Here is a 22,499-nt window from a genome sequence, read left to right as displayed (position 1 = left end):
TGTGCATTAAAAATAACTATCAAGTCTACAGTCGATTAAGTTAAATAAAACATTACAATAATAATATTAGACTTTATTGTGCTCATACTACAGTTAATGGATACGTCATTATATTGTATCCCCGATGTGAAGTCACCTGGCGAGCAGAGCGAACAGAACCGGCACCAACGTCTGGGCCCTCTTCAGCTTCTTCTTGTGCTGCAGCAGCTCCAGGATCAGCGTGACTCTCTGCCACGACACAGCGCCCCCTGCTGGACCGCCATCGCCGGCCTCCACGGGCTTCCTGAACGAGGACACAAGTTTATAACGTATACATGTACCTGTGAGCACAGTATAAAGTATCAGTACCCGGGACAGTACAGGTAAAAGTACCTCTGACTCATCCGGCTCCGGCGGCTCTGCTGCACCGTCACGCTCACTTTGGGTTTCTCAGGTGGAGCGAGCTCATTGGCCACCAGCTGGCCGTCAACCGCCATCTGGAACAGAGGAACCGGGTCAGCTGACAGACAGACAGGCACACAGACAGACAGAAACACAGACAGGCAGACAGACAGACAGACAGGCAGACACACAGACAGACAGAAACACAGACAGACAGACAGACAGAAACACACACAGACAGACAGACAGACAGAAACACAGACAGACAGAAACACAGAAACACAGACAGACAGACAGACAGACAGAAACACAGACAGACAGACAGACAGACAGACAGACAGACAGACAGACAGCTCACCCCTTTAAAGACGCTGCGCACGGTGTCGGTCACCAGAGGACTCCGGCTCTCCAGCAGCACGTCCAACATGGCCGACAGAAGCTTCTGCTGCACCGCCTCTCCTCCGAGGGCCGAGAAGAACGGCTTCGTCATCTGCAGAGCGGCGTCAGCGGGTTTAATCCGGGTTCTGATCCGGGTTCTGATCCGGGTTCTAGGACTTCAACCCGATATAATACCTGGTTCTAACCCCGATATAATACCTGGTTCTAACCCTGATATAATACCTGGTTCTAACCCCGATATAATACCTGGTTCTAACCCTGATATAATACCTGGTTCTAACCCTGATATAATACCTGGTTCTAACCCTGATATAATACCTGGTTCTAACCCCGATATAATACCTGGTTCTAACCCCGATATAATACCTGGTTCTAACCCTGATATAATACCTGGTTCTAACCCCGATATAATACCTGGTTCTAACCCGATATAACACCTGGTTCTAACCCCGATATAATACCTGGTTCTAACCCCGATATAATACCTGGTTCTAACCCTGATATAATACCTGGTTCTAACCCTGATATAATACCTGGTTCTAACCCTGATATAATACCTGGTTCTAACCCTGATATAATACCTGGTTCTAACCCGATATAACACCTGGTTCTAACCCCGATATAATACCTGGTTCTAACCCTGATATAATACCTGGTTCTAACCCCGATATAATACCTGGTTCTAACCCTGATATAATACCTGGTTCTAACCCTGATATAATACCTGGTTCTAACCCCGATATAATACCTGGTTCTAACCCTGATATAATACCTGGTTCTAACCCTGATATAATACCTGGTTCTAACCCCGATATAATACCTGGTTCTAACCCGATATAATACCTGGTTCTAACCCTGATATAATACCTGGTTCTAACCGGATATAATACCTGGTTCTAACCCGATATAATACCTGGTTCTAACCCTGATATAATACCTGGTTCTAACCATGATATAATACCTGGTTCTAACCCTGATATAATACCTGGTTCTAACCCGATATAATACCTGGTTCTAACCCCGATATAATCCCGGTTCTAACCCTGATATAATCCCGGTTCTAACCCGATATAATACCTGGTTCTAACCCGATATAATACCTGGTTCTAACCCCGATATAATACCTGGTTCTAACCCCGATATAATACCTGGTTCTAACCCGATATAATACCTGGTTCTAACCCGATATAATACCTGGTTCTAACCCCGATATAATACCTGGTTCTAACCCCGATATAATACCTGGTTCTAACCCTGATATAATCCTGGTTCTAACCCTGATATAATACCTGGTTCTAACCCTGATATAATCCCGGTTCTAACCCGATATAATACCTGGTTCTAACCCCGATATAATACCTGGTTCTAACCCTGATATAATACCTGGTTCTAACCCTGATATAATACCTGGTTCTAACCCTGATATAATACCTGGTTCTAACGCTGATATAATACCTGGTTCTAACCCCGATATAATCCCGGTTCTAACCCTGATATAATACCTGGTTCTAACCCTGATATAATACCTGGTTCTAACCCTGATATAATACCTGGTTCTAACCCCGATATAATACCTGGTTCTAACCCCGATATAATACCTGGTTCTAACCCCGATATAATCCCGGTTCTAACCCCGATATAATACCTGGTTCTAACCCTGATATAATACCTGGTTCTAACCCCGATATAATACCTGGTTCTAACCCCAATATAATCCTGGTTCTAACCCTGATATAATACCTGGTTCTAACCCCGATATAATACCTGGTTCTAACCCCGATATAATACCTGGTTCTAACCCTGATATAATACCTGGTTCTAACCCTGATATAATACCTGGTTCTAACCCTGATATAATACCTGGTTCTAACCCTGATATAATACCTGGTTCTAACCCCGATATAATACCTGGTTCTAACCCGATATAATACCTGGTTCTAACCCTGATATAATACCTGGTTCTAACCGGATATAATACCTGGTTCTAACCCGATATAATATCTGGTTCTAACCCTGATATAATACCTGGTTCTAACCATGATATAATACCTGGTTCTAACCCTGATATAATACCTGGTTCTAACCCGATATAATACCTGGTTCTAACCCCGATATAATCCCGGTTCTAACCCTGATATAATCCCGGTTCTAACCCGATATAATACCTGGTTCTAACCCGATATAATACCTGGTTCTAACCCCGATATAATACCTGGTTCTAACCCCGATATAATACCTGGTTCTAACCCGATATAATACCTGGTTCTAACCCGATATAATACCTGGTTCTAACCCCGATATAATACCTGGTTCTAACCCCGATATAATACCTGGTTCTAACCCTGATATAATCCTGGTTCTAACCCTGATATAATACCTGGTTCTAACCCTGATATAATCCCGGTTCTAACCCGATATAATACCTGGTTCTAACCCCGATATAATACCTGGTTCTAACCCTGATATAATACCTGGTTCTAACCCTGATATAATACCTGGTTCTAACCCTGATATAATACCTGGTTCTAACGCTGATATAATACCTGGTTCTAACCCCGATATAATACCTGGTTCTAACCCTGATATAATACCTGGTTCTAACCCTGATATAATACCTGGTTCTAACCCTGATATAATACCTGGTTCTAACCCCGATATAATACCTGGTTCTAACCCCGATATAATCCCGGTTCTAACCCCGATATAATACCTGGTTCTAACCCTGATATAATACCTGGTTCTAACCCCGATATAATACCTGGTTCTAACCCCAATATAATCCTGGTTCTAACCCTGATATAATACCTGGTTCTAACCCCGATATAATACCTGGTTCTAACCCTGATATAATACCTGGTTCTAACCCTGATATAATACCTGGTTCTAACCCTGATATAATCCTGGTTCTAACGCTGATATAATACCTGGTTCTAACCCCGATATAATCCTGGTTCTAACCCTGATATAATACCTGGTTCTAACCCCGATATAATACCTGGTTCTAACCCCAATATAATCCTGGTTCTAACCCTGATATAATACCTGGTTCTAACCCCGATATAATACCTGGTTCTAACCCTGATATAATACCTGGTTCTAACCCGATATAATCCCGGTTCTAACCCGATATAATACCTGGTTCTAACCCCGATATAATACCTGGTTCTAACCCTGATATAATACCTGGTTCTAACCCTGATATAATACCTGGTTCTAACCCTGATATAATACCTGGTTCTAACGCTGATATAATACCTGGTTCTAACCCCGATATAATACCTGGTTCTAACCCGATATAATACCTGGTTCTAACCCTGATATAATACCTGGTTCTAACCCTGATATAATACCTGGTTCTAACCCCGATATAATACCTGGTTCTAACCCCGATATAATCCCGGTTCTAACCCCGATATAATACCTGGTTCTAACCCTGATATAATACCTGGTTCTAACCCCGATATAATACCTGGTTCTAACCCCAATATAATCCTGGTTCTAACCCTGATATAATACCTGGTTCTAACCCTGATATAATACCTGGTTCTAACCCTGATATAATACCTGGTTCTAACCCCGATATAATCCCGGTTCTAACCCTGATATAATACCTGGTTCTAACCCTGATATAATCCTGGTTCTAACCCTGATATAATCCCGGTTCTAACCCCGATATAATCCCGGTTCTAACCCTGATATAATACCTGGTTCTAACCCTGATATACCTGGTTCTAACCCTGATATAATCCCGGTTCTAACCCTGATATAATCCCGGTTCTAACCCTGATATAATCCCGGTTCTAACCCCGATATAATACCTGGTTCTAACCCTGATATAATACCTGGTTCTAACCCCGATATAATACCTGGTTCTAACCCTGATATAATACCTGGTTCTAACCGGATATAATACCTGGTTCTAACCCTGATATAATACCTGGTTCTAACCCTGATATAATACCTGGTTCTAACCCCGATATAATACCTGGTTCTAACCCTGATATAATCCCGGTTCTAACCCTGATATAATACCTGGTTCTAACCCTGATATAATACCTGGTTCTAACCCTGATATAATACCTGGTTCTAACCCTGATATAATACCTGGTTCTAACCCCGATATAATCCCGGTTCTAACCCTGATATAATACCTGGTTCTAACCCTGATATAATCCTGGTTCTAACCCTGATATAATCCCGGTTCTAACCCCGATATAATCCCGGTTCTAACCCTGATATAATACCTGGTTCTAACCCTGATATACCTGGTTCTAACCCTGATATAATCCCGGTTCTAACCCTGATATAATCCCGGTTCTAACCCTGATATAATCCCGGTTCTAACCCCGATATAATACCTGGTTCTAACCCTGATATAATACCTGGTTCTAACCCTGATATAATACCTGGTTCTAACCCTGATATAATACCTGGTTCTAACCGGATATAATACCTGGTTCTAACCCTGATATAATACCTGGTTCTAACCCTGATATAATACCTGGTTCTAACCCCGATATAATACCTGGTTCTAACCCTGATATAATCCCGGTTCTAACCCTGATATAATACCTGGTTCTAACCCTGATATAATACCTGGTTCTAACCCTGATATAATACCTGGTTCTAACCCTGATATAATACCTGGTTCTAACCGGATATAATACCTGGTTCTAACCCTGATATAATCCCGGTTCTAACCCTGATATAATACCTGGTTCTAACCCTGATATAATACCTGGTTCTAACCCTGATATAATCCCGGTTCTAACCCTGATATAATACCTGGTTCTAACCCGATATAATACCTGGTTCTAACCCTGATATAATACCTGGTTCTAACCCCGATATAATACCTGGTTCTAACCGGATATAATACCTGGTTCTAACCCTGATATAATCCCGGTTCTAACCCTGATATAATACCTGGTTCTAACCCTGATATAATACCTGGTTCTAACCCTGATATAATACCTGGTTCTAACCCTGATATAATCCCGGTTCTAACCCTGATATAATACCTGGTTCTAACCCGATATAATACCTGGTTCTAACCCTGATATAATACCTGGTTCTAACCCCGATATAATCCCGGTTCTAACCCCGATATAATCCCGGTTCTAACCCTCGGTCGAGGTAATCCTGACCTGTTCCAGGGCGATGATCTGGCAGCTGGGGATGTCGGGGTGCGGCTGGGTTGAGTTCCTCAGAGCTCTGACAAACAGGTCCAAACAGTTCTGGTTCTCGGCCAGCAGGGGCGCCGACGCCTCGTTGTACTTCCCCAGGACGAGGTGCATCAGCTGGGCCTCGGACCGCAGCAGGCTGGGGGTGTCGGGGCCGCTCTGCTCCAGGAGCCGATCCAGAACCGGAAGCAGCTCGGACAGGACGGCCTGAGAGGAGAAGAGGATGATGAAGCGGCACGTGGGTCAGTTTGCTGAGGAGGTGCTGAGGAGGTGCTGAGGAGGTGCAGGTGCTCCTCACCGGCCCGTTGGCGTGGCTCAGCGCTCGCAGCAGGCTGCAGGCGCTGTAGGACGGGCAGCCGGGAGTCCCGGCGCTCTGAAGCAGCTGCTGGAGAGACGACCGCAGCCGCTTCGCTTTCACAGACTCCTCCTGCAGCACGCCGAGAGCCTGCAGGACACACGGACATGTTGTTGTTGTTGTTGTTGTTGTTATTATGATGGTTTAAATGAACTGGAGCCGAGTATTTGATCCCATTTGTGACTCAGACTCACCTGGCTCAGGTACGACGGGTCGGCGATGATCTCCTCCGAGTTCTTCAGAAGCCTCTCTGTGATTGGCCTGAAGGGAGACGCGCCGGCTCCCGATAGGCTGCTCAGAGTGCCGAGCGCCGCCCTCCGGACCTCCCGAACCGGAGAGGTGAGACAGCAGAGCAAGGACGGGACCACTGAGAGACAGACAGGCAGACACCATGTTAGCACGTTAGCATGTTGCTAAACCCCGACGGGCCCTTTAACGAGTGGCTCACCAGGTGAGTCGGCGGCAGCCAGCTGCTCCAGCATGGTGGACGGCTGGGCGCTCAGGACAGCTCCGCCCACATACAGCGCCCGGGTCTGCAGGACGGCGCCCACCTTCACGTCCAGCTGGTCGCCGTGGTTACTGCCATAGCCCCACAGCACGCACAGGAAGCGGAAGAGCATCGGCGGCTCGCACAGGTGAACCTGGAAGAGGCGGAGAGGTTTGAGTTTCTTAAAGGGGCGGTTCAGCATTTAGTGAAGGCCTCTCAGTCACCGAAACTGGTTAGCTTAGCTTAGCATAAAGACTGTATGCTAAGCTAAGGGGCTATTTTAGAATAAAAACAACAAATCGATCCAAGATTCATCACAGGTGTGATTGGTAAACAGGAAGTGACCTCATACCTTGATGAGCAGCTTCATTAAGTCTCTGAAGCTACCAGAAGCCGGACCCTCGCCGGCGCCTCTGATGATGACACTGAAGAGGCGGCAGGTGAGCCCCAGATAACAACAGGTGTTTGTGTCCAGCTTCTCCGGGTTCCACCACACGTCACCTGGTGAGACGGGAACTCAACAGGTGAACTCAACATGACGAGTCTCCTCAGGTGAACTCAACATGACGAGTCTCCTCAGGTGAACTCAACATGACGAGTCTCCTCAGGTGAACTCAACATGACGAGTCTCCTCAGGTGAACTCAACATGACGAGTCTCCTCAGGTGAACTCAACATGAAGAGTCTCCTCAGGTGAACTCAACATGACGAGTCTCCTCAGGTGAACTCAACATGACGAGTCTCCTCAGGTGAACTCAACATGACGAGTCTCCTCAGGTGAACTCAACATGAAGAGTCTCCTCAGGTGAACTCAACATGAAGAGTCTCCTCAGGTGAACTCAACATGAAGAGTCTCCTCAGGTGAACTCAACATGAAGAGTCTCCTCAGGTGAACTCAACATGAAGAGTCTCCTCAGGTGAACTCAACATGAAGAGTCTCCTCAGGTGAACTCAACATGAAGAGTCTCCTCAGGTGAACTCAAAATGACGAGTCTCCTCAGGTGAACTCAACATGACGAGTCTCCTCAGGTGAACTCACCTGGTGAGACGTGGTCACACACCACACCGAGTGTCTCCTCAGGAGTAACTTACCTTTGAAGGAGGCGTCGTGACACCTGAGGGAGCAGATGAAGTCTCTGAGCAGAGCGATCAGGACGAAGCTGAACTCTCTGTCCAGCCGCTCACCTGGCTGCTGCCCACACCTGCTCAGGTACAGAGTCAGGGCTCCAGAGAAGGAGGAGGGGGCGTCGGAGACACAGCGGCCATCTTCCTATTAAAAAAATATATTCATATGGTTGATTTAATCTTTTTTGTGACAACGCTTATTGTATATAATACTTTTATAGTAACGGGTCTCACCTGCGCGGCGGCGGCCCCGATGACCTCCATCAGCGGCGCCTCCAGCAGCGCGTAGACGCGCTGGGCGGTGAGCAGGTGCTGGGTCTCGCTGAGCCCCCCCAGGCCCAGCAGCAGCGTCTGGGTCAGCACCGGGAAGGAGGCCCTGGCTCGGAGCCCGGGGCCCCGCTGCCGCTCCACCGACAGAGCCAGCTGCTCCAGCTGACGGAGGACAAAGCACCACATGGGGATCAATGCGCCGTGGGAAATAGTCCCTCACGTTCGCCAGATCATCATCTCTCCGACGGTCCTCGAACGCATCGAGTGCGACGTCTCAAATAATAAAAAGTTTACTTTAACCAAATGGTGTTAAAAACATGACAGTTTGTTGTAACATGTAGAAACCTTGTTTTCTTCTTTTTAAATGATTTATATCATAATAACAGAGGACTTTTATTTTGAAAAGCCCCACTAATGACAACAATGCGTGACTCACGGCGTCCCGCCTGGAGAAGAGCTCCATGCTCGTCAGGTTCTTGGTCAACGTGGAGACGAGCCGCTCGTTGGCCAAACCCAGGAAGTCGGGTTCGCTGCTCCTCTTCATCACCTCTTCCAGCTCTGTGAGGAAGAGTGAGGCCAGTTCAACGGGTGCAGAACACAGAACCACGAGGATCATGAACGCCACACGGCGGGTTCAGCAGACCTCTAACTTCATGTATGTTTAGTGTTTTTACACAAGAATATATTCCTGAAATGTGTTTGATGAATTCAGATATATTTAGTTACAGTAATTATGTTATAATAATACGCTCTGCATGCGCCTGACGAGGCGTTTGAAGGCGACCGGCGCGTCACCTTGAGCCCAGTTCTGGGTGAGCGGGTGCCGGCAGACGACGGAGCAGCGGGCGACGCAGGAGGCGAAGCGGAGCTCGGCGGAGGAGGTGATCACCAGGAGGGGCAGCAGCCTCCAGCCCGCCTTCTGCAGCAGCTCGGCGTCCCCTTTTCCCAGCCGGGGGTCGGACAGTAAACGCACCGCCTCCGTCAGTACCGGCAGCCTGCAGGAGACGACGCAGAGGATAATTTACAGTCAGCAATAACTGATATTATAAACTACTAAAATAATATACATATATACACACACACACACACACACACATATATATATATATATATCCATACATACACACACACTTATAAAACTTTATGGATGTGTGTAGTTCACTGACCAGCTCTCGGCCACCGACAGGTCGGCTCTGTGCAGCAGCGACAGTAAAGACAACACAACGTCGTCAGGGTCCAACACGTCAAGCAGCACCTGGACACAAGAACCAGCCTTAAAGGGACGCTGCTGCAGCCTCCATTCATCACCTGTCCACACACACACACACACACAGACACCTGTCCACACACACACACACACACACACACACACACACACACACACACACACACCTGTCCACACACACACACACACACACAGACACCTGTCCACACCACACACACACACCTGTCCACACCACACACACACACCTGTCCACACCACACACACACACCTGTCCACACCACACACACACCTGTCCACACCACACACACACACCTGTCCACACCACACACACACACCTGTCCACACCACACACACACACCTGTCCACACCACACACACACACACACACCTGTCCACACCACACACACACCTGTCCACACCACACACACCTCCAGGACTTTGAGAGCAGCGGACACGACCTCGGGCACGTCGTCCTTCAGTCGCTCCATGACAGCGTCTTTCAGAAACGTTTTGTCTAAACTCTGCTGAGGAAAAACAAAGAATTATACCGGTAGTGTGTCTGTTTACCTGTGACTAACGCTACCTGAAGGGTCTGTCTACCTGTGACTAACGCTACCTGAAGGGTCTGTCTACCTGTGACTAAAGCTACCTGAAGGGTCTGTTTACCTGTGACTAACGCTACCTGAAGGGTCTGTCTACCTGTGACTAATGCTACCTGAAGGGTCTGTTTACCTGTGACTAAAGCTACCTGAAGGGTCTGTCTACCTGTGACTAATGCTACCTGAAGGGTCTGTTTACCTGTGACTAAAGCTACCTGAAGGGTCTGTCTACCTGTGACTAATGCTACCTGAAGGGTCTGTTTACCTGTGACTAATGCTACCTGAAGGGTCTGTTTACCTGTGACTAACGCTACCTGAAGGGTCTGTTTACCTGTGACTAATGCTACCTGAAGGGTCTGTTTACCTGTGACTAATGCTACCTGAAGGGTCTGTCTACCTGTGACTAACGCTACCTGAAGGGTCTGTTTACCTGTGACTAACGCTACCTGAAGGGTCTGTTTACCTGTGACTAATGCTACCTGAAGGGTCTGTTTACCTGTGACTAATGCTACCTGAAGGGTCTGTTTACCTGTGACTAATGCTACCTGAAGGGTCTGTTTACCTGTGACTAACGCTACCTGAAGGGTCTGTTTACCTGTGACTAATGCTACCTGAAGGGTCTGTTTACCTGTGACTAATGCTACCTGAAGGGTCTGTCTACCTGTGACTAATGCTACCTGAAGGGTCTGTTTACCTGTGACTAATGCTACCTGAAGGGTCTGTTTACCTGTGACTAATGCTACCTGAAGGGTCTGTTTACCTGTGACTAATGCTACCTGAAGGGTCTGTTTACCTGTGACTAACGCTACCTGAAGGGTCTGTTTACCTGTGACTAACGCTACCTGAAGGGTCTGTTTACCTGTGACTAATGCTACCTGAAGGGTCTGTCTACCTGTGACTAACGCTACCTGAAGGGTCTGTTTACCTGTGACTAATGCTACCTGAAGGGTCTGTTTACCTGTGACTAACGCTACCTGAAGGGTCTGTTTACCTGTGACTAATGCTACCTGAAGGGTCTGTTTACCTGTGACTAATGCTACCTGAAGGGTCTGTTTACCTGTGACTAAAGCTACCTGAAGGGTCTGTTTACCTGTGACTAAAGCTACCTGAAGGGTCTGTTTACCTGTGACTAACGCTACCTGAAGGGTCTGTTTACCTGTGACTAACGCTACCTGAAGGGTCTGTTTACCTGTGACTAATGCTACCTGAAGGGTCTGTTTACCTGTGACTAATGCTACCTGAAGGGTCTGTTTACCTGTGACTAATGCTACCTGAAGGGTCTGTTTACCTGTGACTAATGCTACCTGAAGGGTCTGTTTACCTGTGACTAACGCTACCTGAAGGGTCTGTTTACCTGTGACTAATGCTACCTGAAGGGTCTGTTTACCTGTGACTAATGCTACCTGAAGGGTCTGTTTACCTGTGACTAACGCTACCTGAAGGGTCTGTCTACCTGTGACTAAAGCTACCTGAAGGGTCTGTTTACCTGTGACTAACGCTACCTGAAGGGTCTGTCTACCTGTGACTAAAGCTACCTGAAGGGTCTGTTTACCTGTGACTAATGCTACCTGAAGGGTCTGTTTACCTGTGACTAACGCTACCTGAAGGGTCTGTTTACCTGTGACTAATGCTACCTGAAGGGTCTGTCTACCTGTGACTAATGCTACCTGAAGGGTCTGTTTACCTGTGACTAACGCTACCTGAAGGGTCTGTTTACCTGTGACTAATGCTACCTGAAGGGTCTGTCTACCTGTGACTAATGCTACCTGAAGGGTCTGTTTACCTGTGACTAACGCTACCTGAAGGGTCTGTTTACCTGTGCCGAGGCGATGACGCCCACCAGGTGCTCCAGGGCCGACACTCTGACTGAAGGTTGCGGGTGCTTCAGACTGAGGAGCAGCGACGTGTCTGAGTCGCCCAGCATCTTAAAATCAGGAAGGATTTGTTCAGAACACCTGTTCACAGGACCGCGTGTACCTGTGTTCACAGGACCGCGTGTACCTGTGTTCACAGGACCGCGTGTACCTGTGTTCACAGGACCGCGTGTACCTGTGTTCACAGGACCGCGTGTACCTGTGTTCACAGGACCGCGTGTACCTGTGTTCACAGGACCGCGTGTACCTGTGTTCACAGGACCGCGTGTACCTGTGTTCACAGGACCGCGTGTACCGTTTATACCGTGTATACCGTATGTACTATGTGTGTACCGTGTGTACTATGTGTATACCGTGTGTACTATGTGTGTACCGTGTGTACTATGTGTGTACCGTGTGTACTATGTGTATACCGTGTGTACTATGTGTGTACCGTGTGTACTATGTGTATACCGTGTGTACTATGTGTGTACCGTGTGTACCGTGTGTACTGTGTGTATACGGTGTGTACTATGTGTGTACCGTGTGTACTATGTGTATACCGTGTGTACTATGTGTACTATGTGTGTACCGTGTGTACTATGTGTGTACCGTGTGTACTATGTGTATACCGTGTGTACTATGTGTGTACCGTGTGTACTATGTGTATACCGTGTGTACTATGTGTGTACCGTGTGTACCGTGTGTACTGTGTGTATACCGTGTGTACTATGTGTGTACCGTGTGTACTATGTGTATACCGTGTGTACTATGTGTACTATGTGTGTACCGTATGTACTATGTGTGTACCGTGTGTATACCGTGTGTACTATGTGTACTATGTGTGTACCGTGTGTACTATGTGTGTACCGTGTGTACTATGTGTATACCGTGTGTACTATGTGTGTACCGTGTGTACCGTGTGTACTGTGTGTATACTGTGTGTACTATGTGTATACCGTGTGTACTATGTGTGTACCGTGTGTACTGTGTGTATACTGTGTGTACTATGTGTGTACTATGTGTGTACCGTGTGTATACCGTGTGTACTATGTGTGTACCGTGTGTACTGTGTGTACTATGTGTATACCGTGTGTACTGTGTGTATACCGTGTGTACTATGTGTGTACTATGTGTGTACCGTGTGTACTATGTGTGTACTGTGTGTACTATGTGTATACCGTGTGTACTGTGTGTATACCGTGTGTACTATGTGTATACCGTGTGTACTATGTGTGTACCGTGTGTACTGTGTGTATACTGTGTGTACTATGTGTGTACTATGTGTGTACCGTGTGTATACCGTGTGTACCGTGTGTACTATGTGTGTACCGTGTGTATACTGTGTGTACTATGTGTGTACTATGTGTGTACCGTGTGTATACCGTGTGTACCGTGTGTACTATGTGTATACCGTGTGTACTATGTGTGTACCGTGTGTACTGTGTGTATACTGTGTGTACTATGTGTGTACCGTGTGTACTATGTGTGTACCGTGTGTACTATGTGTGTACCGTGTGTACTATGTGTGTACCGTGTGTACTATGTGTGTACCGTGTGTATACTGTGTGTACTATGTGTGTACTATGTGTGTACCGTGTGTATACCGTGTGTACCGTGTGTACTATGTGTATACCGTGTGTACTATGTGTGTACCGTGTGTACTGTGTGTATACTGTGTGTACTATGTGTGTACTATGTGTGTACCGTGTGTATACCGTGTGTACCGTGTGTACTATGTGTGTACCGTGTGTATACTGTGTGTACTATGTGTGTACTATGTGTGTACCGTGTGTATACCGTGTGTACCGTGTGTACTATGTGTATACCGTGTGTACTATGTGTGTACCGTGTGTACTATGTGTATACTGTGTGTACTATGTGTGTACCGTGTGTACTATGTGTGTACCGTGTGTACTATGTGTGTACCGTGTGTACTATGTGTGTACCGTGTGTACTATGTGTGTACCGTGTGTATACTGTGTGTACTATGTGTGTACTATGTGTGTACCGTGTGTATACCGTGTGTACCGTGTGTACTATGTGTATACCGTGTGTACTATGTGTGTACCGTGTGTACTGTGTGTATACTGTGTGTACTATGTGTATACCGTGTGTACTATGTGTGTACCGTGTGTACTATGTGTGTACCGTGTGTACTGTGTGTATACTGTGTGTACTATGTGTGTACTATGTGTGTACTATGTGTGTACCATGTGTGTACCGTGTGTATACCGTGTGTACCGTGTGTACTATGTGTATACCGTGTGTACTATGTGTGTACCGTGTGTACTGTGTGTATACTGTGTGTATACTGTGTGTACTATGTGTGTACCGTGTGTATACCGTGTGTACCGTGTGTACTATGTGTGTACTGTGTGTATACTGTGTGTACTATGTGTGTACTATGTGTGTACTGTGTGTACTATGTGTGTACTGTGTGTACCGTGTGTATACCGTGTGTACCGTGTGTACTATGTGTATACCGTGTGTACTATGTGTGTACCGTGTGTACTGTGTGTATACTGTGTGTGTACCGTGTGTATACCGTGTGTACTATGTGTGTACCGTGTGTATACCGTGTGTACCGTGTGTACTATGTGTGTACCGTGTGTACTGTGTGTATACTGTGTGTACTATGTGTGTACTATGTGTGTACTGTGTGTACTATGTGTGTACTATGTGTGTACCGTGTGTATACCGTGTGTACCGTGTGTACCTGGTGTTTCCCACTGCTCACGGACAGACTGAGGAACTGGTGGTAGAGACGCTTCTCGCCGTCGGCGGTCACGTGACCGGCGAGCACGCCGTCCAGAGCGGCGCAGTATCTGATGGAGGACAACGCAGCCTTTATGTCAACATTCTCCTCACCTGGTTTCAGGAGTTAAGAGCGCCAGGTAAAAAGAGGCGGAGCTCTCCGTCGCGCTCACCTGGACTCGAACAGTCGGACCAGAGGAAGGAGGCGGCGGTCGAAGGCCGACGAGTCGTCAGCAGAGAGTTCGGTCTGACGCAGGTACCCGTCCAAAATCCACCTGCAGACGAACACCGATGAAGACGAAGGAGCAAACTATAACGTATATATAGATGAGGATGATGCTGAGGAAGGTGATGAAGAGGAGGGTGAGCAAGAGGAGGCTAAGGAAGAGGAGGGTGATGAAGAGGAAACTGAGGAGGATGATGAAGAGGAGGGTGAGCAAGAGGAGGATGAGCAAGAGGAGGATGAGCAAGAGGAGGCTAAGGAAGAGGAGGGTGATGAAGAGGAGGATGATGAAGAGGAGGCTAAGGAAGAGGAGGGTGATGAAGAGGAGGCTAAGGAAGAGGAGGATGATGAAGAGGAGGCTAAGGAAGAGAAGGGTGAGCAAGAGGAGGCTAAGGAAGAGGAGGGTGATGAAGAGGAGTGCTTACCGAGCCACGGTGCGGTCCAGGCCGTTGGTCAGAGGGACGGACTTCAGGACCGCCTCCAACACGGCGAGCTGGTCCTTCTGCGTCTCACCTGAGCGGCAGGTGAAGGCGGCGTGGATCAGGTGCGGCAGCAGGTAGCGCAGCAGAGGAGCGACATCGTGAGCCGCCGCCATCGCCTGCAGCGTGGAGGCGAGCGCCGGCACGGAGCTCAGAGACACGGACGCCCTGGGGGACGAGAACAAAGACACTGAGATAAACCGCCATCGGGATGAGGCCACGCCCCCCAGACCAGGTGCGACATCGATCCCCGGTCCTACCTGGGCCCGGCGGAGCCCTCCTTCTGGTTCTGAAGCAGCACCACGAGGCAGCCCAGACCCTCCTTGGCCAACACGGGTTCCCCGAGCAGAGACTTGGCGACGTGTGCGGCGAGGATATCGACCAGACTCGCCTCCATCGTCACCTTCACCGCCAGCTGGCACACGATCATCAAGGTGGCGGCTTTGTAGTCCGTCAGAGACGACTTCAGACCCTGAGGGGCAAAGACCACGGAGAGACGCCGAGACCAGAACACCTTTAGCGAAACTCAGGTGTGAAACGGTACAAACGAAGAACTAAAACGCTGTTACGCTAGGTTACGTTATGCTAGGTTACGTTATGCTAGGTTACGTTATTCTAGGTTACGTTATGCTAGGTTACGTTACTCTAGGTTACGTTACGCTAGGTTACGTTATGCTAGGTTACGTTATGCTAGGTTACGTTATGCTAGGTTACGTTATGCTAGGTTACGTTATTCTAGGTTACGTTATGCTAGGTTACGTTATGCTAGGTTACGTTATGCTAGGTTACGTTATGCTAGGTTACGTTATTCTAGGTTACGTTACGCTAGGTTACGTTACGCTAGGTTACGTTACTCTAGGTTACGTTACGCTAGGTTACGTTACGCTAGGTTACGTTACGCTAGGTTACGTTACTCTAGGTTACGTTATTCTAGGTTACGTTACGCTAGGTTACGTTACGCTAGGTTACGTTACTCTAGGTTACGTTATTCTAGGTTACGTTACGCTAGGTTACGTTATTCTAGGTTACGTTACGCTAGGTTACGTTACTCTAGGTTACGTTATTCTAGGTTACGTTACGCTAGGTTACGTTATTCTAGGTTACGTTATGCTAGGTTACGTTACTCTAGGTTACGTTATTCTAGGTTACGTTACGCTAGGTTACGTTATTCTAGGTTACGTTACTCTAGGTTACGTTACTCTAGGTTACGTTATTCTAGGTTACGTTACGCTAGGTTACGTTACGCTAGGTTACGTTACGCTAGGTTACGTTACTCTAGGTTACGTTATGCTAGGTTACGTTACGGTGTGTTATCTTACACTGCATTTTGCTACACTATGCTGCATTATGCTATGCTACACTGCATTATGCTACACTATGCTGTATTATTCTATGCTACGCAACACTGCATTACGCAACACTGCATTACGCAACACTGCATTACATTGCATTATGCTATGCTATGCTACGCTGCACTGCATTATGCTGTGCTACACTGCATTATGCTATGCTACGCTGCACTGCATTATGCTGTGCTACACTGCATTATGCTATGCTACGCTACACTGCATTACCTTATGAACAAAGGGCAGCAGTTTGGAGATGATGGCGTCGGACACTTTCTCCACAGCGCCCAGAGCAGAGACGATGGTGGAGGCGTAGAAGGAGAAGATCACTCTGAGCTGGGAGCAACTTCCAGAGCGCCCAGAGTACGCCTGAGGAAAATAAGAGTCCAGTTATATTCATGTACTTTTACCTGCAGCAGGTACTTCTACACAGTACTTTCACTGACTCACCTGCACAGAGCCGGTGACCAGCGAGCAGATGAAGTCCATGAAGCTCAGGTCTGAGTAGCAGTGAGCGACAAGAGCGCCTCTGGAGAGCGGCACGCCGGCTTTCTGAGGACGCAGGGGAGCACTTGTATATAATATATACATATATATCTAAATACATAAGGATATATATGTATATGTAATTATCTAAACACATAAGAAGATATCCTAAGGGCCGGGGGTCGAACCTGCGGGCCGAGCAGCCAGCCCCAGCGGGCGGCGGCGTCCCTGATGTGCAGCAGCTGCAGCACTCTGACGAACACGTTGGTGTCGTGGAACGGCAGCGAGCAGCGCAGCAGAGCGTCGGCGTTGTAGAGCTGCACGTGGAAGCTGCAGAACCACGTCACATGGTACACGGTCAGAGGTCACGTGGTACACGGTCAGAGGTCACGTGGTACACGGTCAGAGGTCACGCGGTACACGGTCAGAGGTCACGCGGTACACGGTCAGAGGTCACGTGGTACACGGTCAGAGGTCACGTGGTACACGGTCAGAGGTCACGCGGTACACGGTCAGAGGTCACGCGGTACACGGTCAGAGGTCACGTGGTACACGGTCAGAGGTCACATGGTACACGGTCAGAGGTCACGCGGTACACGGTCAGAGGTCACATGGTACACGGTCAGAGGTCACGTGACCTCACACGGTCAGAGGTCACATGACCTCACACGGTCAGAGGTCACATGGTACACGGTCAGAGGTCACGTGACCTCACACGGTCAGAGGTCACATGGTACACGATCAGAGGTCACATGACCTCACACGGTCAGAGGGTTAGAGGCCTGACCGTTAACAATATAATACAGAACCAGAGGGAGCGTACCGGTGCACCACGGTCAGAGGTCACGCGGTACACGGTCAGAGGTCACGTGGTACACGGTCAGAGGTCACGCGGTACACGGTCAGAGGTCACATGGTACACGGTCAGAGGTCACGTGACCTCACACGGTCAGAGGTCACATGGTACACGGTCAGAGGTCACATGACCTCACACGGTCAGAGGTCACATGGTACACGGTCAGAGGTCACGTGACCTCACACGGTCAGAGGTCACGTGACCTCACACGGTCAGAGGTCACGTGACCTCACACGGTCAGAGGTCACGTGACCTCACACGGTCAGAGGTCACATGGTACACGGTCAGAGGTCACATGACCTCACACGGTCAGAGGTCACGTGACCTCACACGGTCAGAGGTCACGTGACCTCACACGGTCAGAGGTCACGTGACCTCACACGGTCAGAGGTCACGTGACCTCACACGGTCAGAGGTCACGTGACCTCACACGGTCAGAGGTCACATGACCTCACACGGTCAGAGGTCACGTGACCTCACACGGTCAGAGGTCACATGGTACACGGTCAGAGGTCACGTGACCTCACACGGTCAGAGGTCACGTGACCTCACACGGTCAGAGGTCACGTGACCTCACACGGTCAGAGGTCACATGGTACACGATCAGAGGTCACATGACCTCACACGGTCAGAGGGTTAGAGGCCTGACCGTTAACAATATAATACAGAACCAGAGGGAGCGTACCGGTGCACCAGACCATTACTATATAACACAGAACCAGACTATTACTATATAACACAGAACCATGCAGAACCAGACCATTACTATATAACACAGAACCAGACCATTACTATATAACACAGAACCATGCAGAACCAGACTATTACTATATAACACAGAACCAGACCATTACTATATAACACAGAACCAGACCGTTACTATATAACACAGAACCAGACTATTACTATATAACACAGAACCATGCAGAACCAGACTATTACTATATAACACAGAACCAGACCATTACTATATAACACAGAACCAGACCGTTACTATATAACACAGAACCATGCAGAACCAGACCATTACTATATAACACAGAACCATGCAGAACCAGACTATTACTATATAACACAGAACCATGCAGAACCAGACCATTACTATATAACACAGAACCAGACTATTACTATATAACACAGAACCATGCAGAACCAGACCATTACTATATAACACAGAACCAGACTATTACTATATAACACAGAACCATGCAGAACCAGACCATTACTATATAACACAGAACCAGACCATTACTATATAACACAGAACCATGCAGAACCAGACCATTACTATATAACACAGAACCAGACCATTACTATATAACACAGAACAATGCAGAACCAGACTATTACTATATAACACAGAACCATGCAGAACCAGACCTTTACTATATAACACAGAACCATGCAGAACCAGACCATTACTATATAACACAGAACCATGCAGAACCAGACCTTTACTATATAACACAGAACCAGACCTTTACTATATAACACAGAACCAGACCATTACTATATAACACAGAACCATGCAGAACCAGACCATTACTATATAACACAGAACCAGACCATTACTATATAACACAGAACCATGCAGAACCAGACCATTACTATATAACACAGAACCAGACCTTTACTATATAACACAGAACCATGCAGAACCAGACCATTACTATATAACACAGAACAATGCAGAACCAGACCTTTACTATATAACACAGAACCATGCAGAACCAGACCATTACTATATAACACAGAACCAGACCTTTACTATATAACACAGAACCATGCAGAACCAGACCATTACTATATAACACAGAACAATGCAGAACCAGACCTTTACTATATAACACAGAACCATGCAGAACCAGACCATTACTATATAACACAGAACCATGCAGAACCAGACCTTTACTATATAACACAGAACCAGACCATTACTATATAACACAGAACCATGCAGAACCAGACCATTACTATATAACACAGAACAATGCAGAACCAGACCTTTACTATATAACACAGAACCATGCAGAACCAGACCATTACTATATAACACAGAACAATGCAGAACCAGACCATTACTATATAACACAGAACCATGCAGAACCAGACCTTTACTATATAACACAGAACCAGACCATTACTATATAACACAGAACCATGCAGAACCAGACCATTACTATATAACACAGAACCAGAGGTAGCGTACCGGTGGACCAGCCACTCGAGGCACTTGTGCGCCGGCTTCAGGAGGAAGTACGGCGAGAGGCGGGCGAGGAAGAGCGAGATGCCGGCGTCCAGCTTCTCGTTGACCTCCTTGGACTGGACGCTGCGCTCCAGGGTCAGCGAGGCCCGGCTGAACAGGGTGTCCTGGAACTCCAGGAAGGCGGGTTCGATTCCCATCAGCTCCTCCAGCCCCGTGCAGCCTGTGGGGGGGTAGAGTGTTATCACGGTGCGCAACCTGCCGTGTCCGATCGAGACCCGGACCAGGACTCACCGAGGGCGTAGAAGGTGCTCCTGTCCATGGAAACGGCATCTTTGGGGTCGAAGAGGAGCGAGGCCACCTCGCTGCGGGTCAGCAGGTTGGGGTCGCTCTGAGGCAGCGCGAGCCTCCTCAGCTGGTGGGCCAATGACGTCATGGCGGTCTGACGGACCACACACATTTAAACTTACTTCTCTTATTTATGAATGAAGCCGGTAACACACATCGATAAAGATCTAAAGGTTCCTCTGGAGATCACTAATAACTCTAAATACACTTTGCCAACTTAATCATAATAGCTTCAAACAGCAATAAGTAATAAACCAGTGACAGATAATCAATACGTCATTATTTGAATATGTATAAGCAGCATAAGTTCCCTCTGATCAACATGCAGCTCGGTGGTGACTATCGCGTATTTAGTCCAGTTAAACTTCATCAGTGGCTCTCAACCAACAGATATGGAAACCAGACACAGTTGTTGGTGAATATGAATAACTCATAAGTCATAACTCATATGTTCTCTATTCCACCAGCAGCGCTGTGCGACATCTCGGCTGAACGGAACATGTTTTTCTCCAGCAGCACATATTAGCTCGTTAGCTTGTGAAGCTAACATGCCGATTTCTCACTTCCGGAACTCACCCGTCTCGCGACACCGAACTCAAACCCACCGGAACGATATTACGGTGATCAGAAATCAATTAAGTTATTGATACACAAAGAAGGAACACCTTCCGACCTGTTTTCTGGAACTCCAACAAACACACGTGTGAAGCCCTAACCTCGTTCCGAGCGATTCTACTTCCGGGCACGCCGAGTTACGAGCCAATCACAGGACAGTAATGCGGTACGTGGGGGAGGTCGAGTACCAGCCAATCACAGGACAGAAGGGCGGAACTTAGGGGGGGTCGAGTACGAGCCAATCACAGGACAGAAGGGCGGAACTTAGGGGGGGTCGAGTACGAGCCAATCACAGGACAGAAGGGCGGAACTTAGGGGGTCGAGTACGAGCCAATCACAGGACAGAAGGGCGGAACTTAGGGGGGGTCGAGTACGAGCCAATCACAGGACAGAAGGGCGGAACTTAGGGGGGTCGAGTACGAGCCAATCACAGGACAGAAGGGCGGAACTTAGGGGGTCGAGTACGAGCCAATCACAGGACAGAAGGGCGGAACTTAGGGGGGGTCGAGTACGAGCCAATCACAGGACAGAAGGGCGGAACTTAAGGGGGTCGAGTACGAGCCAATCACAGGACAGAAGGGCGGAACTTAGGGGGGTCGAGTACGAGCCAATCACAGGACAGTAGGGCGGAACTTAGGGCGTCGAGTACGAGCCAATCACAGGACAGTAGGGCGGAACTTAGGGGGTCGAGTACGAGCCAATCACAGGACAGAAGGGCGGAACTTAGGGGGTCGAGTACGAGCCAATCACAGGACAGTAGGGCGGAACTTAGGGGGTCGAGTACGAGCCAATCACAGGACAGTAGGGCGGAACTTAGGGCGTCGAGTACGAGCCAATCACAGGACAGTAGGGCGGAACTTAGGGGGGTCGAGTACGAGCCAATCACAGGACAGAAGGGCGGAACTTAGGGGGGTCGAGTACGAGCCAATCACAGGACAGTAGGGCGGAACTCAGGGGGTCGAGTAAGAGCCAATCACAGGACAGAAGGGCGGAACTTAGGTGTTCGAGTACGAGCCAATCACAACACAGCTGTACGAGCCAATCACAGATACTGCTGCTCCTTCTGTGTACTAGTACTACATGTGACTGTGCTGTATGTAAACTTTACAGAGTAAACAACTGTGTACATTTTGATTAGTATGTTTTATTATTGTAATCAACAAGTTTTCAGCAGGATATGCTGAGAACAGATGATTGATGTACTTGTACTTCAGAATGTCCTATTTCTGCTATTGTACTTCTACTGCAGTACATCTCAAAGGAAACGTGTATATATATATATATATATATATATATATATATATATATATA

General features: G+C 47.7%; 1 protein-coding gene across 7 annotated transcripts in view; it reads right to left on the bottom strand.

The window, feature by feature from the left end:
* The window catches only part of heatr1 (HEAT repeat containing 1), a 29,100-nt gene extending 7,772 nt beyond the window's left edge, over positions 1-21,328 (bottom strand). For 5 of the 7 annotated variants that reach the window (XM_034557977.1, XM_034557981.1, XM_034557979.1 and 2 more), the window contains exons 1-25: positions 21,150-21,304; positions 20,520-20,667; positions 20,232-20,448; positions 17,355-17,496; positions 17,131-17,232; positions 16,909-17,049; positions 15,595-15,806; positions 15,281-15,502; positions 14,806-14,907; positions 14,595-14,703; positions 11,839-11,946; positions 9,852-9,947; positions 9,366-9,454; positions 8,995-9,194; positions 8,636-8,757; positions 8,164-8,361; positions 7,897-8,074; positions 7,158-7,306; positions 6,767-6,959; positions 6,513-6,685; positions 6,262-6,408; positions 5,928-6,170; positions 740-871; positions 373-476; positions 137-283 (exon numbers count right to left, since the gene is read on the bottom strand). In XM_034557977.1, the coding sequence (XP_034413868.1) occupies positions 137-283; positions 373-476; positions 740-871; positions 5,928-6,170; positions 6,262-6,408; positions 6,513-6,685; positions 6,767-6,959; positions 7,158-7,306; positions 7,897-8,074; positions 8,164-8,361; positions 8,636-8,757; positions 8,995-9,194; positions 9,366-9,454; positions 9,852-9,947; positions 11,839-11,946; positions 14,595-14,703; positions 14,806-14,907; positions 15,281-15,502; positions 15,595-15,806; positions 16,909-17,049; positions 17,131-17,232; positions 17,355-17,496; positions 20,232-20,448; positions 20,520-20,661 (3,668 nt within the window). In that variant the 5' untranslated portion in view covers positions 20,662-20,667; positions 21,150-21,304. Of the gene's footprint in view, positions 1-136; positions 284-372; positions 477-739; positions 872-5,927; positions 6,171-6,261; positions 6,409-6,512; positions 6,686-6,766; positions 6,960-7,157; positions 7,307-7,896; positions 8,075-8,163; positions 8,362-8,635; positions 8,758-8,994; positions 9,195-9,365; positions 9,455-9,851; positions 9,948-11,838; positions 11,947-14,594; positions 14,704-14,805; positions 14,908-15,280; positions 15,503-15,594; positions 15,807-16,908; positions 17,050-17,130; positions 17,233-17,354; positions 17,497-20,231; positions 20,449-20,519; positions 20,668-21,149 lie in introns of all 7 variants that reach the window. The other 2 variants (XM_034557976.1, XM_034557978.1) reach the window with 2 other exon arrangements.
* Positions 21,329-22,499: the final 1,171 nt, after the last annotated feature.

Source organism: Cyclopterus lumpus, chromosome 19 (genome assembly GCF_009769545.1).
Source record: "Cyclopterus lumpus isolate fCycLum1 chromosome 19, fCycLum1.pri, whole genome shotgun sequence".
NCBI classification, from domain to species: domain Eukaryota; kingdom Metazoa; phylum Chordata; class Actinopteri; order Perciformes; family Cyclopteridae; genus Cyclopterus; species Cyclopterus lumpus.
This window is presented reverse-complemented; position numbering and strand designations above follow the sequence as displayed.